The 18982-nt window shown below is 37.0% G+C and overlaps 1 protein-coding gene across 15 annotated transcripts in view; it reads right to left on the reverse strand.

Annotated features, from left to right (window-relative positions):
- Positions 1 to 18982, reverse strand: part of ptprt (protein tyrosine phosphatase receptor type T) — a 253350-nt gene that overhangs the window by 139592 nt on the left and 94776 nt on the right. For all 15 annotated transcript variants that reach the window (XM_051112546.1, XM_051112545.1, XM_051112547.1 and 12 more), the window contains exon 7: positions 6271 to 6564. In XM_051112546.1, coding sequence (XP_050968503.1) covers positions 6271 to 6564 — 294 coding nt within the window. The remainder of the gene's footprint in view (positions 1 to 6270; positions 6565 to 18982) is intronic.

An 18982-nucleotide genomic window follows, 5' to 3' on the forward strand; every position in this document is an offset into this window, starting at 1 on the left:
CACCTCCATCTTCCGGCCCCTGCAGTGGATGAAGATTTATCATAAGCGATGTGGAAATAAATTTAAATAAATCCACTTTGCTGGAGAGTCAAGCAGAGGACTAAACTCTATCCATCATTTGTGCTAGATGGAAGAAAAGAGAACGAACGGATGAGAGATCTCCACACCTGAATACACCACAGAGGGTGATGGAGCAGGACAAAAACAAAACGGCAGAGGGGAAGATGTAGAGCGTTGGAAAGGACCCAGGTGTGGAAGGAATGAAAAAAAGGAAGGAAAACTAAATGAATGACAAGTGTATTAATGAATAAACAAAAGAAAGACACAGTGAAAGGACCAAAGTAAAGAAACATCAGAAAGAACAGATTATTTATTTTTCAATATGAAACCTGCTAGCAAGTTCATGAAACAGCAGATATTTCCCTGAAGGATTGCAGCAGTGCTGTGGATGAGAAGCTGGACTACAGGAAAGTTATTATAATAGATCCCAAATGTCAACTCCATTTTCATCTTATCCAACACTCCCCCACCCACAAATGGTATTAACAGCAGAGTCAGTTTCAGCTGGATATTGGGTGTCTTTCTTTGATCATGGCTTACTTAGGAGGACACATTAGTCCCTGGTCAACTTAGCACAAAATTGAGGTATACTGGAATAGGAAAAGTTCACTTCCACAACAAAAACTTACAAATAATTTACTCACCCCCTTGTCATCCAAGATGTTTGTGTCTTTCTTTCTTCAGTCGCAAAGAAATTATGAAAACATTTTAGGAGTTCTCTCCATATAGCGGACTTCAATGGTGCCCCCAAGTCTGAACTTCCAAAATGCAGTTTAAATGCAGTTTCCCAGATCCCAGCTGAGGAAGAAGGGTCTTATCTGGCGAAATGAACAGTCATTTTTTTTAAATTGACAATTTATGTACTTTTTAACCTCAAACGCTTGTCTTGTCTATGCTCTGCAATGCGCATGCGAACTCACTGTATTGACCCGGATTACACAGTGTTGGCATGCACGTTGCAGAGAATAGACAAGATGAGCATTGGAGCTTAAAAAGTATATAAATTGTCAGTTTGTTTAGAAAATGACAGATTTCGCTAGATAAGACCCTTCTTCCTCAGCTGGGATCAATTTGTTTAGAAAAGACCCTTCTCCTTTGACTTGAATCGTTTAGAGCCCTTTGACGCTGCATTGAAACTGCATTTTGAAAGTTTAAACTTTGGGGCACTATTGAAGTCCCACTATATGTAGATAATTCCTGAAATGTTTTCCTCAAGAAACATAATTTCTTTGTGACTGAAGAAAGAAAGACACAAACATCTTGGATGACAAAGGGGTGAGTAAATTATCTGTAAATTTTTGTTCTGGAAGTGAACTTCTCCTTTAAGATTAGTAAGTACGTAAATTAATAAATAAAAATCCTGTGACTTCCTTTGTGGGGAAAAAAGAAACATAGACTACTATTCAAAATTTTGTGGTTACCAAGTTCTAACGTTTTTGAAAGCCAGGCTAAATTTATTTGATCAATAGTAAAAGCAGTAATATTGTGATATTACATATTGTGAAATTTCAAATAACTGATTTTTGTTTTAATATTTTTTAAAATGTCATTTAGTCCTGTGATTTTCAGCATAATTACTCCAGTCTTCAGTGTCACATGATTCTTTAGAAATTATTCTAATATGCTGATTTGCTGAAACATTTATCATCAGTGTTAAAAACAGTGGCTCCGCTTCTTTCTTTCTTTATTAAAACGTAACAAATTTTTCAAGACTCTTGAAAAACAGAAAGTCTAAAAGTATTATTTAACATTTTAAATGTCTTCTGTGTCACTGATCAATTTACGTATTAAATAAATGAAATACATAAATGAACCAACCCAAACATTTGACCCAAACATTTAAACAGTAGTCCATATAAAAAATTCTATAAGCTTCTGTTAAACAAACAAACAGTGATTTTCTGTAGTCTTTTATGTGTAACATTACTGCTTGTGTTTCTAAGGGTTAACTCGCTTTTAAATAAAATTCTCATGCATATGTCAAAGTTTGACACCCTGCATGGACTCCAGGGTAACAATAACTGAAGCATGTCCAATACAAGAACAAGAGCCCTGAAGAGTGTGTGTCCAACCTTTGTCATGACCCAGTAACTTTCCTGCAGCATGCACACACACTTCTTCAAGCAGGCCTCACCTGACCAGCACCTCCACACCTGTCTGCTCTAATCAGCGCTGTGTGACAGTTACGCACCGCTGTGTGTGCGCGCATGCGTGTGTGACAGGTAGACAGTGCCGTCACTTCATAAACACATGTTCTTTCTGACACGCTTCACCTCTCTCCAATCCCTCATTCTGTCCTGTCCTCTCACTCCCAAAATGCCTCCCCGGCTGTGATGCGATGAAAGCTGACAGTGGATTTCACATTGATCTCCACACACAAGCGTGGATCACGAGGCTTTGATGGGTGCTGCAATCAGCCTTATCATTGCGTTCTTTGACCTCTCTCACTCCTGTTTCCCCTCAAACTCTCCTGCCATATCAGCAATTTCACACTTTTACGTAGACGTTTTTTGTTGTACCTGAATGCCAATTGGACCCTTATAGACTAAAAGTGGCAGAAGAGTTGATGCCCGGCTTCCAGCTCATTAGGTGGGCTGCAGCTTGAATCTCAAGGGGAGCGTGTCAACAGTGACAACCCAGTGGTTTTGTTCCATTACAGAAAGTGTACAAAGGTAAAATACAAAAGATGTGTTGTGGGGTCTAAATTTTGTAGGTTTTGTGCAATGTAGACACTGCTTGCAAAATAACAAGTGTAAACATGCACAGAGGAAAAACTTGCTGCAATGATGCAGAGGTTGCCAGGTCATTCCTACAGTGTTCTGGATTTTATTGTTACATGCTGATGTTGCATACTTAGTTCAAATACCTGCACTAAGCATAACAGCCGTATTGTTTACATGTATAGCATCCTTGTATTTCAGAATAAATATTGAAACAGAAACGCAAGATGTGTGTGTGTGTGTTTCTGTACAATGACACCCTCCAGTCTGCTGGTATATTTGAAAGAGGACACACTTCTGTGTGACTGTATTAGCATACCAATAGAGCTCCGGTGCTGAGGAGCGGAGGAGAAAAATTGAATTGGAAGGACAAGGAAGATCAGTGCTGTCGGCTGGAAGCAACTTCATTGGATCAGAATTGTGCGCGAATGTGTGTATATATTTAATAGACGGCTACCTGTGGTGAGCTGGCATGAACGCACTGATTATGTAGAACAGCCTCACCTGCACCAGTTAAAAGTTGAAACAAGCACACACACACACACAACTCACACACATATCCATGGCCTCATACACTTCCAGTCAAAAGATTTTATTTATTTTTTTTTTTTTTAAAGAAGTCTCTTCTGCTCACCAAGCCTGCATTTATTTGATCCAAAGTACAGCAAAAAAAAGTAAAAAAACTGAAATATTTTTACTATTTAAAATGTCTGTTTTCTAATATATTCCTGTGATTTCAAAGCTGATTTTTTAGCATCAATACTCCAGTCACATGATCTTTCAGAAATCATTCTAATGTTCTGATTTGCTGGTCAAAAAACATTATTATTATGCTGTTGAAAACAGCGAGTAGAATTTTTTTTAGGTTTCTTTGATGAAGTACAGCATTAATCTGAAATAAAAATATTCTGTAACATTATAAATGTCCTTATCGTCACTTTTGATCAATTTAAAGCATCCTTGTTAAATAAAAGTATTAATTTCTATAATTTCTCTCCAAAGAATATCAATAAATAATTACACAGACTCCAATCTTTTGAATGGTATAGTGTATAATGTTTTATGTTTAATGTTTAATAACTTTTTATTTCAGATAAATGCTGATCTTTGGATCTTTCTATTCATCAAAGAACCTTGAAAAAAATCAACTCAACTGTTTTAAACATTTCTAACAATAATAATAAAAATGTTTCTTGAGCAGCAAATCAGCATATTAGAATGACTTCTGATGATGATACTAAAAATTTAGCTTTGATCACAGGAATAAATTAGATTTGAAAATATATTCAAATAGAAAACAGTTATTTTAAATAGTAAAAATATTTCAGAATTTTACTGTTTTTGCTCTACTTTGGATCAAATAAATGCAGGCTTGGTGAGCAGAAGAGACTTACTGTTCAAAAACTTTTGACTGGTAGTGTACACTCTCCTTCACTATACATGCTCAAGTTTTGCTATACAAACAAAGAGCAAACAGGATTGGATTATTTAAATCAAATTTATCCTTCAAATATTTTAAACGTTTTTCAAAACTTTCAAAAAAGATTTTGTCAAGTCAACATTAAAAAATTTTCTTGACATGCTTTGCTATTCTAGTTAAAAATGCCAGCTATATGAATTGCAATTCCGCATCATGTTTGCAACCTCATTTTAAATGCAATTCAACCTTAGAAAATGAATAGGAAGGCATTTTTAATTAAATTCGTGAAGTGAAATGTCTCTGCCAACGGAAGTCCAAAATTCAAGCTAAATTTGTGCAATACTATGAGTGAACATTTATGCATCCTAATGTCAAAGTAAGGAGGAGGAAAAGAGAATGAGGAGAGAGGAGACACAGAGGAGCCCCTCTCGGATCTCCCCCACTGTGTCATCAATGACAATTCAGCTTCTTTAGCACATAACCCTCACCTGGGTCTTTCTCCTTCTCTCTCTCTCTCTCACACACACACACACACACACAGACTTCCTTCACCTGGATCACAGTCTTCCCAACTTCCTGGGGCTCTCTCATCTGCTCCCGTCATCTCATTATCTGTCACTTTATCAGATCAAGAGTGTCTCTGTCTATCTGAGCGCCGCTTCACATGCCGCCCCACTGCGTTCATAATTACGCTTGAAAATTGTTCCCACCTATAGCCTTTGTCTTCTCTCTTGCTCTTTGTCATCATTCTCCAGTGGAAATGTAACAATCTCAATTATCATTACAGCTAACACCTTCATTCCCTCATAAATCATATCAAATGGCCTTAGTCTCTTCTTATTTCACCTCAGGAAACTTCACAATAATATACTCTCATTTTGACTCTTTAGGTTTCTGCTACTGATTCATAGAGTACTTAAGCGTTGTCTCACTCACCCTGACTCTAATATAACAAGCATGTTGCTAAGTTAAGGACATGATTCTTTCTATTAAGCATAAAACACACTTCTGTTCAACATTTTGGGGTTGATAAAAATGCTGTACAAACTGTAATATTGTAAAAAATGTAGGGCTGTCAAACGATTACTCGCGATTAATCACATACAAAATAAAAGTTTGAGTTTGCCTAATATATGTGTGTGTACTGTGTGTAAGTTTTTGTATATATATAAATACAAACACATTCATGTATATATTTAAGAAATATTTACAAGTATATGTATTTATTATAATTTTTATATAACTGATATTATATATAAACAAAAATATTTTGTACATAAATAACATATTTCTTTTAAATATATACATTAATTTGTGTGTATTTATATATACATAATTACACACAGTACACACACACATATATTAGGCAAACTTCAACTTTTATTTTGTATGCGATTAATCGCGATTAATCGTTTGACAGCCCTAAAAAATTACTACAATTTAAAATACCTGACTTCTGTTTAAATATATATTAAAATGTAATTTATTCATTTGATGCAAAGCTACCTTTTTTAGCATCAAAACTCCAGTCTTCAGTGTCACATGATCCTTCTGAAATCATTCTAAGATGCTGATTAATATCAATGTTGAAAACAGTTGTGCTGCTTACTATTTTTTGTACTTTCCTGTCTACAAAATGCTGTCCTACAAATAAAAGCAAAAAACAAAACTCTGCTTATTTGTCCAAAAAGGTCTCTTTCTATTATTAGAGAAAGGTACCAGGTATGAAGAGCACTTCCAAACCTTTTCTTTGATTCTTCTTAAAAGTCTACAAAGCCAATTTCTACAAATAAAATCCATAGCAGAGCGTTTAGCTCTGATAACACACTACTCTTGCTTTTACAGCCAGAAAAACCATACCATTCTTAGATGCTTTAGGTGTAAAAGCTAATGGAACAAACAAACAGACCACTTTACTGTAGTAATTGCGTTCTTTCTGAAGATTGAGAAAAACATAGAAGAGCAACAACCAGAAAGAAGTAGATTACTTATAAACTGTCCAAACACTGGCCTATTCCATTGCTCTTAACCTCCACAAAGTAAGTTATATACGTATATACTGACACTTACCAGCACATTTGGTCCGAGTGATGAGGGGTGGTCCTGGAGGTCCAGTGCCACCTTCCCCAGGTCGGGTCAGAAGAACCTTAATCTCATACTCCACATCTGGATCCAAATGCCAGAGTTTGTACGTTGGTGCATCTACGACGTGTGTCTCGGCCCAGTTTCCAGTGGTGGTGCGGTACTCCACCTCTTTCAGGATGATGGGCCCATCGCCGATGATGGAGTTGGCGTTTGGTTTGATCCACAAGTAGGTGGCACCAACTGCAAGAAGCTCAGGTGGAGCGATGGGTGTGGGGGGCGCTGCAGTAGAAAGAAAGGGATTGTTTACATCAGATTGATTATCATCTACAATCTTTAGCACCACACAATCAGCTCCTTACATAATGGTGTCATGGGCAAGACTTTTTGTCATTTTATTATCAAGTTGCCATCAAATCCTCCTGGGGAAGTTTCTACTTAGAAACTCAGAAGTCATAATTATTATGAACTGTGTTGAAGGTCAGACTCAAAATGGTTTTCATATTTCTTTCTTTTGCCACTTTACAACAAAAAAGGTCTTTTTAGGTCTAGTGCAATAAAATGAAGAGCAAGAGATGTGCTTTAGATCTATAATCAAAGATTTATCTTCAGATTTTTGTTTATTCTTCATCAAAAGCACACAAGTGTGTACAAATGCATTCACGTTTAGAACTGTTATGATCAATTCCGAGCATCTTCAATAAATGAATAAAACCGTATTTGAAAGAGGTGGAAGAAGCAATAGAAGGAAATGAAAAAAGTGGCTGCACTGAAATGCATGAACCATCTCTGGCAATAATTTTTCTGCAAATTTAAAAAGTTGTTGAAAGAGCAATTAAGGGCTGTAGAAAGTAATCTCGCTTCACTATTACACTGCATTCAGCCATCATTTCACATTTGCTTTTGTAGTGCAAAATGGTGAGAGGAAAATGAAGGCTGGAATTACAGTGAGGCATGCGGCCGAAGCTTTGAAGCTCATTAAGGGATATCAGACAGACTTGCTTGGCCGGCAGAATTGTTAGAATAAATGGAATGAAACGTTTCCTGGAATCCCAGTTGAGAAGGTGGGCTATAGCTTTTCCCTAAACACTTAGCTAAGCTCTCTTCCTCTCTCCCTCTCTCTCTCCAATGCTTCTACCCACTCACATTAAATCCACTGGAGACAGCTTACGGCTTGCACTGCATTAAGTTCCTGTCTCTGCCTGTCTCTTCCTTCTTTGTCTCGCTGCCGCTGAGCACCTCAGATTTACCCTCAAACCTGTGAAAGGTAAACAATATTTATTTTGCTTCCTTTCTTGCTTTCTTCTTTCCTTCATTGTTTACTCACTTCCTTCCGCTCTTGATTACTTTCTTACTACTTTCCTTCCTTCCACTCGTTTCCCTCCAATTTCTGTCCTACTTCCTCTCTCCTTTTTTCTTCCTTTGCCCTTCGTTTTCCCTCTTTTTCTTAATTTCTTTCCTTTCTCATATTTTCTTCCTTCCTTCCAATTTCCTTCCTCCCTATTTATTTCCTTAATTCCTCCTCATTTCTTTCCTTCTTTCCATCCTTGCTTTCTCCCCATTTCTTTCCTTCCTCCCTCCCTATTTCCTTCCTTCTGTCCTACATTTCCTTCCTTCCTTCCTTTCTTCCTTCCTCCCTATTTCCTTCCCTCCATCCTACCTTTCTCCCCATTTCCTTTCTTTCCTTCTTCCATCCTTGCTTTCTCCCCATTTCTTTCCTTCCTTCCTCCCTGTTTCCTTCCTTCCGTCCTTCCTTCCTTCCTCCCTATTTCCTTCCCTCTATCCTACCTTTCTTCCCACTTCCTTCCATCCTTCCTCCTTATTTCCTTCCTTCCTTCCTTCCTTTCTCCCTATTTCTCTTTCTTCCTTCCTTCCCATTTCTTTCTTTTTTCTAAATCTCCTTCCTTTCTTTCTCTCTCTCCATTTACTTCTTTCCTTCCTCTTTTTCTCCCCATTTCCATAATTTTTTCTGTCCTTCCTTTCTCTCCATTTCCTTCCTTCTTCCCCATTTTCTTCCTTCCCCTTCATTTCCTTTCTTCCTTCCTCCTAATTTCCTTCCTTTCTTCTTCTCTCCCTCCCCCCCTCCCTCCCAATTTCCTTCCTTCCCTCCTTCCTTCCTTGCTAACTTTCTTACCATTTCCTTCCTTCCTTCCTTCCTTCCTCTCTCCTAATTTACTTCCTTCCTTCTACAGGATTCTTTATTTCAAGCAAATAAAGAAAACCCTACCAACCACATAGCGATACCCTAGCAACCAATCATAAAACCTTAGAAATGATCCGAACCAACTTCCCAAGCATTTTCTTCTTAAAAATGAAATTTACCCGATTCATTTTTTATGTTCCTAATGTAAAAACACATTAAGAAACATTTTCTTTATTTTATCCTTTCTTTCTCAGTTCCCACCTTCCATCTTCTAATCGTCTTTTTGGCAATCTCTCTCAGCAGGAGAGGGGGCAGACAGACACTAATCCAGGGTTAGAGGTGAGTAGCGGTGCATGAAGGGTTCATCCGAGCATGGAAGAGCCACCCAGGCCCACTCTAATGAGAGGCTGCTGTCTCTACTGTGCCATGTAATCAACTGAGCCAGATTACCAAAGCCCATTTACCCACAGCTGATAACCACTGACTCCCTCAGCTGCCTGGAAAGGATACGCTCTAGCTCGGAGAAGAGAGTTTAGACGTGACCCGTCAACCTCCGAAGCTGAAGAGCGCTTAGTGCTTGAAATGAAAATGAAGGTGGGAGAAAATAAAAATGATAAAGAAAAGAATGAGGAATAATAAAAGGTAAACAGAGATTACCATAGAAAAAAAGTCAGGAAATATAGGAGGGGAAGAAGAAGAAATTTTTTTTTTTTTTACACTTTCTGCAGAAACAGTCCACCTATAATCTGTACAGTCTCCCATTTTATTGGCTTTTAAAACTAATGTTTGTAATACGTAAGCAGAAGCATGAGCAATACTTTTCCATAGTAAACCCCAGTAATAACAACTGCAAAACAAATCTTCAATACTTTAGTATGAAATGAGATATTGTTCATGGATAACGTCTTATTTATCATATGAATGGACTCCAGCGTTCGTAGCTGTCACATCTAAATTGCAATTTTGAAGTAGTGCCTTTGTTCAAGCCATTAATACGCTTCCATCGTTTAATGCATTTTCAGCAGTCTTTATGTCAGCACATTGTCCTGGCGTGGGCATTTATGGCCCTGCAGTTGATAAACTCAGCGATTAGTGGAGTGTTTTTGGATTGAGCGTTTATGATTGCAGCTGGATTGAAATGAGGTTTGGATGCTGCTGATGACTGGCTGAATCTTGGTGATTGCTTGTTGATGATTGGCTGAGTGTTGTTGTACTCCGGATGATTTACAAACTATTTTGAGCTTCCAACCTTAACGATGTGGTTGTTGATTAGCACAGTGGTTTGTGGCCACGTCACTAGAGAGACCAACAGATGATTAACATATTACAGGAATGTTAAAACATCTGACGTCTATTGATTACTTTGTAGTGCCATTCAGGTCATTTGTTGCTTAGAATGATGCAACAGCCTTGACAAAGACTTAAGAAAAAAGAAAAAGCAGCAACTAATAACTGAAAGTGCAAGAAGATAGCGATGGAGTGCTTGTATATAAATACGCTGGCAGAACAAAAACAAATATAAGAATGACACAAAGGCTTCAGCTCATCTCAGCTACTTCTCAAGTTCTCTAGTTCTTATGTCAGTATATTTTCTCAAAAAGATAAAATGAGAATAAATAAGGAAATATGCTAGGCTCAGACAGGCTAGGCACAACCACAGAGTGCCACACAGTATGGATACAGATAACAAAAGGAGCATTACCCGTTCACCAGGGGTCCCTTTCACTCCAGGAAAAACCTATTTTCTACAGACATAAGAGGTTTCCTGCACACACTGTTTACTATTTCAGGTGTAGAAGTTCATGTGTGTGAGAGAGCACAATTCTAAATACTCTCTCTCATCTTTTCTCATCAAATTCCCTCAACACACAAAGTTCATTCCCATTTCCAATGCTACTTTGCCACGCGTTCAGAAATATTAGCGGCAATGTGGTGATTGGAGTCCCTGCGCAGGTGTATGTGTGTCTATGTGGCCGAGCGCCCCTGTAATTTTATCCTTTATCACCTGGTGTCTGCAGGGAGGTTTTAAAACCAGCAGGATTTGCGAGAAATCTCCAGAAATCCCACCCCGCTATCTGATCAAAGCCCACCGGGTTTGTCTGATAGCAGAGCCGGAGGAGAGAGAGATGAGCTCCACCGCCAAATGGGAATTTGTAGCTGTGAAACAACAATAATTGCAATCTGGTTTCTCGCCTGTCGGAACAACCAATTCAACAGAAACCGAGAAAGAGATAGAGAAAGAATATGGCTACAGTATGAGAAAGTTTGATTAAATCTAGAATCTGTTTTTTAATAGCCACAGTTCAACTGAGGCATACATATTTGTGCTTGCGTATACACAAAAGCAGGATGTTACATTAGTATTTAAGATATACTCTATATTATTTTGGCTGTGAAATTATGCACATACACCATTCAAAAGTTTGGGGCTGCATTTATATGATCAAAAATACTGTTTTCCATTCAGATATACTAGAAAATGTAATTTATTCCTGTGATGCAAAGCTGAATTTTCAGCAGCCAACACTCTTTAGTGTTACATAAAAGTGTTGAGCTGCTTAATATTTTTGTGGAAACCTTGATACTTTTTTTCAGAATGCAGTGATGTGTAGAAAGTTCAGAAGAACAGTATTTAATTGGATTTTGGTAACAATGTAAAAGTCTTCCCACATGGAAAGAACCTATATGAGGATATATGCGCATATAGGAAACCTATATGCAGTATATATACACATATATGATAATATATATGCTGCATATATGCGTATATATGCCACATATAGGCAAAATTGAGGTGCATATATGTGCATATACAGGCCATATAGGTCTCCTGTATTGCTTCTTTATATCCACAAAAAAGCCCTATATGTACATACAAGATATGTCTCCTATATAGCTCATGGCAGGATCTGGTCATTTTAGCTCATATCTCACTTTAGCAACTGTCATACATGATGCCTAGCTCATATTTTCTATAATCAAGGCAATAACTAAGAACTAACTAAAAAAAAAGCAAAAAACTTATGTGCGAACATGTGAAATTGGTATCACATGTAATTGGCATGTTATGGAATTTACCCACACGGAAATAACCTATATAAACATATATGTTTTAATATAGGTTTTGATATAGGTTTTTAATATATGTGACATATATAAAATTGGCCGTTTTCCTATATTATATGTACATATAATATAGGAAAACGGCCAATTTTATATATGTTTTTATATATTAATAACTTAAAAAAACGCATTGTGCAACAACCAGATTTTCATTCCATTTAAGAATTGCGTCACATTCTGCCAAAAATCACAGAAGCACTTCATTAAAATTGCAAAGCTCTCCACAGGACTAGCAAGCTCCCTGCACACCAAGACTACAGCAGCACCCACAAAGATACAACCTCCATACCTGCAGCCTCATGGGAAACAGTTCGCAGTGACTCACACGGTTGTTTCGACTCATTCGCTTTATTGTTTGGATCAAACCTTGGAAGAATGGCTCAGGGGAGCCAGATGAGAGATGCCAGGAGAGATGCAGTCTATGGCTTTGACCTGACCCTTGTCCCTTGATGCAGTATCTCTTTGGAGGTTTGATTCTCTTTGTCAGGGTGAGGAACTACAATCCCCGCTTTTTTCTTCCTTCCATCTAAAAACTAATTCCCCTCCTATTTTTTTCATAGTCGTGCATCAGTGTTAGATGGGTTTTCGTTGGATGCCCTCACAGAATGCTTTAATCAAAACAGCATATTGAGCATTGTGGAAGAGCAGGGAACGAGAGAAATACAGAGGAGGAACGCTGTAAACATACAAGTGCAGTAAGAACAGCGTGAGGGGAGTGAAGGCTCTTCAAACCCTCTTTCAGAAGAAGTACATTCAGGTCTGGACAAATAAAAGCAATGCACGGGGAACGGACGACAAGAGAGGGAGAGAGTGAAAATAAAGGAGGCGGCGTCCTTCGCTAGACTGAATTCACAAACCCGGCGCTGTTCAAAGACAGCATGCTGAGGACACCTGTGCATAAAATTCAAAATTCTGCTCCAAAAACATCTCTGGACTCAGTGAGACGTAAAATACACACACACACACACACACACACACACACACAAATTTCTGTTCCAAAATCTAGTGAGCCTGTGCCTACATAGGCCAAATCCTAACTGAAATGACACTTCATAAGGTCAGAAATGTAGACCTGTAATAGAAATCTTACTGTAGGAGATGGCAGTTTACATTAATGAAAATTCTGTCATTAATTTCCCTCATATCGCTCCAAAGCTTTCTGAACTTGCAAAGACAGCAACAAAACTGACACGTTCAAACGGCCAAGAAAGGTAGTAAGGACATCGTTAAAATAGTCCATGTGACATCAGTGGCTCATCTGTAATGTTATGGAGCTTTAAGAATACTTTTCATTCACAAAGGGTCTTCGACGCGCGTTTATTGGAGTACCACTGTGGATATAGTATATTTCCAAATTTATATATAGTTGTGCATTAATACAATTTCCATTTACACTGCAACAATATTAGCAATCATGCATCCAAGATTTTTTTCTATATATTGCTATAGTATATATTGTTTTACATGAGTATATTGTATGGATGCAGGTAAAGCAGGATGTACTATTTATACAACTTGCAAGATGCATTACTATAAGCAGAATATAAATATTCAGAATAAAGCACATTTTTACAAAGTATGCCTAAAACTTTTTCTAACTTGAACACAAACTTGATTTAAAGGGATAGTTCACCCAAAATGAAAATTAGCCCATTATTTACTCACCCTCAAGACATCCTAGGTGTATATGACTTCCTTCTTTCAGGCGATTGCAATCGGAGTTATATTAAAAATTATCCTTGTACTTCTAAGCTTTAGAATGGCATGGGCGGGTGTTTTTCTTCATCAGTCCAAAACAAGTCCAATAAAGTGTATCCATCCATCCATAATTAAAAGTGCCTCACACAGCTCCAGGGGGTGAATAAAGGCCTCCTGTAGCAAATTGATGCATTTTTGTAAGAAAAATATCCATATTTAAAGTGCAATAATCACTTTAATCTATCTTGCATCAACTGGTCAGACACAGAAGCCTTTCCAGGCAGATGGTGTAGGACATCGGTGTTGCGCATGCGCCGGTGAGTCTCGCAAAACCAACGTTTGTTTAGAGGAGCAAAGGGAGCAAAGCTTCCTTACTTTAGCAATGGAAAACCAGACTCCTCTTAGTTTATATCAAAATCCTTCAACGTATTTCTTTTTGTTTAATTTCGTTTTGAACTTCTAATTCGAGACTGGTGCTGTGTTTATCTACATGGCGTGTTCGTGTTCATCACTTCTGAGTGGCACATGCAGAACGGCCATGTCCTACGTCATTCTCCCGGAAAGGCTTCTGTGTACGACCAGTTAGCGCAAGCTAGATTACAGTGATTATTACATTTTAAATATATGGATATTTTTCTTACAAAAATGCATCGATTCGCTACAGGAAGCCATTATTCACCCCCCAGAGCTGTGTGAGGCACTTTTTATTATGGATAGATGCACTTTATTGGACTTGTTTTAGACTGATGAAGAGAAACACCTGCCCATGCCATTCTAAAGCCTGGAAGTGCCAGGATAGTTTTTAATATAACTCCGACTGGATTTGTCTGAACGAAGGAAGTCATATACACCTTAGACACCTGGAGAGTGAGTAAATAATGAGCTAATTTTAATTTTTGGGTGAACTATCCCTTTAATTTTTTCACTGAGTTTGTGACAAGGTACGGATTGTTTTTTCCAGAATGTAAATGCATAATGCTACATTTGAAATTAGGCACTTTTAAGTATCCTATGGAAGCTGCATAAACTATCCTGCAACAGTTTTCAAAGTCCCATTAAGACAAGACATTTCACTCTGTGGCTTTCTAGCCTATTTTTTACTTAGGTTGTATACATACATATATAGCCATACTATACTTTAATAAGAAATTTCAGTTGAGCGATAACATCTGACAACAATGGCCTCATAAATAAATCATAAATGGCTTACATGACTTACATTTCTATACTGAGTCTTATGATTCTTCACATTTATTTTCTACAAGTGGTCTGTCTCAAATGACTTATACTCTCTCAGCCTTTGCGTCTGTGGCTCACCTGCGATGCCTTATAATGCTGTCTAGGTAGGTAGCTCACTAGGTTTTGGAAACTGAACAACCGTATTCCTATGAGATGGAGATTCTGTGAAAAAGCTATGTATTTCAATGCATATATGCGGTGTATACTTTGAAGTGGCGGGTACTTGGAGAGCAGTGCATCAAGAGGCTACGGAATACAAGCTAAATAAATAAATATTCACACAGACAAATAAAGCGGCTGCGAGTGTTTGAAGTGCTAACTCCTTGGCTCCTGCTTATCTGGGCTGTAGTATTACTGCGCTCTAATCCATCTCTGTAGTGAAGGCCGCTCACAGGCAGTCTACGGACACACACACAGACTTCCAAAATCCTTCACTAATACTTCTCTCTGTCTGTGTGTAGATAACACAGTGCTTTCTGCATCACCATCACACACATAAACACCTCTTGCAAAAAACAAGCGCAGACCAGCGATGTTGGCAGACATCTAGGTATGTGTTGAAACTCTACACACTCCATCCAACATCCTGAAAACACACACAAGCTCTGTTCCAAAACCTAGGAAGCTGCCTACTTAGGCAGCAGACTTCTAAGGCAACTTCCGTGGAATCTAATTTTAAAAAAGCTGATTTGAAACGCTCTGCACAGACTCAAAATCTGCACAATATGCATGCCACATAGCAGCAGCTCACAACTGATTCCAAAAGAGTTTGATACATGGCTGTTAGGAGTAACTAGAATTTAAAAACAAAATGTTACAAATTGTTACTTGAAATAAAATATACATTAATGTTTAAGGCATGTTCTTACTACTCTATTATGTATTACATCAATAAAATAAAATAAACAGTATAAAGTATATCATTCCAGCATGTTCATAAATTCGTATTATGTATTATATCAATAAAATAAAATAAAATTAAATTAAATTAAAAACAGTAAAAAGTATATCATTCTGGCATGTTCATACTACTGTATTATGTATTATATCAATAAAATATAATAAAAAAAAAAGAAAAGAAAATAAACAAAATAAAATAAAATAAAATAAAATAAAAATAAAGTCAACTGCTTTTGCACTGGGAATCAAAATACTTCTTATTTATAAAAGTACAGCTTTTTATACCAAGAAAGGAAAATAAGCAGAATTTTGAACTGAGAAAAATTCTGCAGTCCACTGCCTTATTTTACAGTAGGTTAGTATTCTCCACATGTCCTTCATCAACTACACGGACATCATACCAAACAGAGACTAGAGAGAATCGATCCAGATTACACCCTGGAGTTCAGTCCCAGATTACAGCTGTCACCTGTCATTAGCACCTCTACCTGAGGCTATCCCTCTGTCTATGAATCCATTAGCTATATCAACACTATATTATTCTCTTTCATTCACTCTCACATGAAAGGTCCAATGCTGACCAACAGCATATCAATAAGGTCGTACTGGACACACTCATTCGCACAGACCTTGCTATTATTCTGCTGATGTGAGTCTGTGGGGAGACTGTGCTGTGGATAGAGGGACCCTGGGGGCCTCCTGTCTTGTCAGAGCCAGCGAGGGGTTTCATGAACCATGGGGACGTCAAGACCTGCATGCTAACTAGCCTAGCGCACTGCCTCTGCCACTCTGTGAGGCTACTGTGCACAGGCCCAGGATTCACTGAGAGATAGCGAAAAATAAAGAAGAGTTCATATCTATATGAAAATACTGAATTCAGCAAGGCTTCAAGAAACTTTTATAAACATATGATAATTGTATTCATTTTAGATCTATGATGAAAATACGACCATACCATCTGAATATACAGTATACAAACCCACACACACATGAGTATATATATTTATATATATATATATATATATATATATGTGTGTGTGTGTGTGTGACCCTGGAGCACAAAACCAGTCTTAAGTAGCACAGGTATATTTGTTGCAATAGCCAACAATACATTGTATGGGTCAAAATTATCAAGCTTACTTTTATGACAAAAATCATTCGGATATTAAGTAAAGATCTTGTTCCATGAAGATATTTTGTAAATTTCCTACCGTAAATATATCAAAACTTAATTTTTGATTAGTAATATGCATGGCTAAGAACTTCATCTGAACAACGTCAAAGGTGATTTTCTCAATATTTAGATTTTTTGCACCCTCAGATTCCAGATTTTCAAATAGCTGTATCTTGGCCAAATATTGTCCTTTTCTAACAAAGTTACTAATTCAGCTTTCAGATGATGTACATATCTCAATTTCGAAAAAATTACCCTTATGCCTGGTTTTGTGGTCCAGGGTCACATATATATACATATATATATATATATATATATACACACACAAACATATACACATACTGTATAAATAGACCTATACACATTACTTTTGTATATTTAAATATGTATAGAATTTTGTCCTGTGATGGCTAAGCTGAATTTTTACTGTATTTATTAACAAATAAATGCAGCATTGGTAAGCATAAGAGACTTTTTCTTTCAAAAACATAAAAAATGGTACATATTGCAAACATTTTACCGATTTATTTATATATAGTCAATTATTTTTGAGGGAAGCTGTTTGTCAACCACCGAGATCCAAACCGGAGTATAGATAAATGGGTTTTCCCACCTCCAAAATCCTAATTTAACCCATCGATTTTTTAATAACCTGTGCAAATGGTTTCTCCCAGAATGAATCTAAAACTTTTCTTTCTCCCACATCTCTCACCCTCTGACACTATGATGCAAATGTGTATAAATGGGCTAATAAGGCACAGAGGGTTTTGGGTTAAAATTGCATCAGGGTGAGATTGTGAGAGGACATGAGAGAGTGAAATGACTGTCAGAATGAATATTACTTAACACAGATTAGCATACATTAAAAATGAAAAACGGCAGAGCTTTGACACCACATAGGCTTGAAGTAGAGATAAAGAAAACAGGAATGGAAGAGGAAAAAAGGAAATAAAGATGATAATGCAGGCAGATGAAAATTATTGTACGTCTAAATGTGTCTGTGACAGAAACGAAGAGTAATGACAGGAAAGTGCTGCCCACTGGAAAGATAAATCACAAAAGACATCTCAATTGTTGCTCATAGACTAAAAGAGATTAAATAGACAGTAAATTCAGAAGTCTACGTCTTCCTTTCTGAGAGAAAAAAAATACCTTAGCAATCATCTGCTATGTTTTTCCTGTGGAATTTCATAACAGATCAACATCTCAAACTGTGTTCATATTTGCCAAGATACCAAAGTCTGCGATCAAAAGTCAAGACGGAACTCAAACATTTTTCATCACGTCCTTCAGTCACAAAATGATCTGAGCTACTATTCACATTTACTTTAAAGCTCTACACTCACTGTACGTCAACAATCATCCAGTTTGTGTCTATATTTATTTGTCTATATGCCTATGATAAAAGCAAATAATTAAACTACATTTGCATTTTCTGAAAGAAAAAAAACATGCTTGCATGCTGGTAAAACAACAGCGTTCAGGGTTTTTGCAGGTAGGTAAGTTTAGGTTTCAGGTTTTGGATCTACGTAAATGAAAACCTCACCATTGTGCAAGAATGTCAAGCCAATCACAATAATAAATACACTTTCCATTGATGTATGGTTTGTTGGGACAGGATACAACTATTTGAAAATCTGAAATCTGAGGGTGCAAAAAAATCTAAATATTGAGAAAATTGCCTAAATTAAGTTCTTAGCAATGCATATTACTAATCAAAAATTAAGTTTTGATATATTTACGGTATGAAATGTACAAAATATCTTTATGGAACATGATCTTTACTTAACATCCTAATGATTTTTAGCATAAAAAAAAATTGATCATTTTGACGATTTTGCGATGTATTGTTGGCTATTGCTTCAAATATACCCGTCCTACTTAAGACTGGGTTTTGTGGTCCAGTATGCAAATCTTTGTTAGATAGAAGACCAATTACAATTTTGTAAACAAATATCACAGTGTCACTTACATTTGACAGCTCATTTACAGTATGAATGAAGTCAATGGAAGATTTTCATAACTTCATAACAAGTAGGCCTATAACATTTACCCGAACAAAAATGTATCTAATGCTGTGAAAATGCCAAGCGATTCAGGCTCAATTAGTTGCAGAAGTTTTATACTTAAGGCTAACAGCTTAAAACAAACTAACCAGATTGTTTGAGGAATATCTACTCTATTGCCTTCGAAGTACTGTAATAAAACATAATTGTGAACTCATTAAAACTCCTGAGCTATGAAAGAGCAACCTGTGAGCAATAAAATGTTACTGTGGCTGAGAAAGCAATCAAAAAAGGAGACACAGGCACACATAAGGGAAACATATTTACAAAGAAAATCCTGAGAGAGCAAAAGCAAACACAAATAAAACAGACACGAGAAGAAAATGACAAATAATGGGACTTTCTCCATGGTCACCA

This window comes from Labeo rohita, chromosome 6, assembly GCF_022985175.1.
Source record: "Labeo rohita strain BAU-BD-2019 chromosome 6, IGBB_LRoh.1.0, whole genome shotgun sequence".
In the NCBI taxonomy this organism is placed as follows: Eukaryota; Metazoa; Chordata; class Actinopteri; order Cypriniformes; family Cyprinidae; genus Labeo; species Labeo rohita.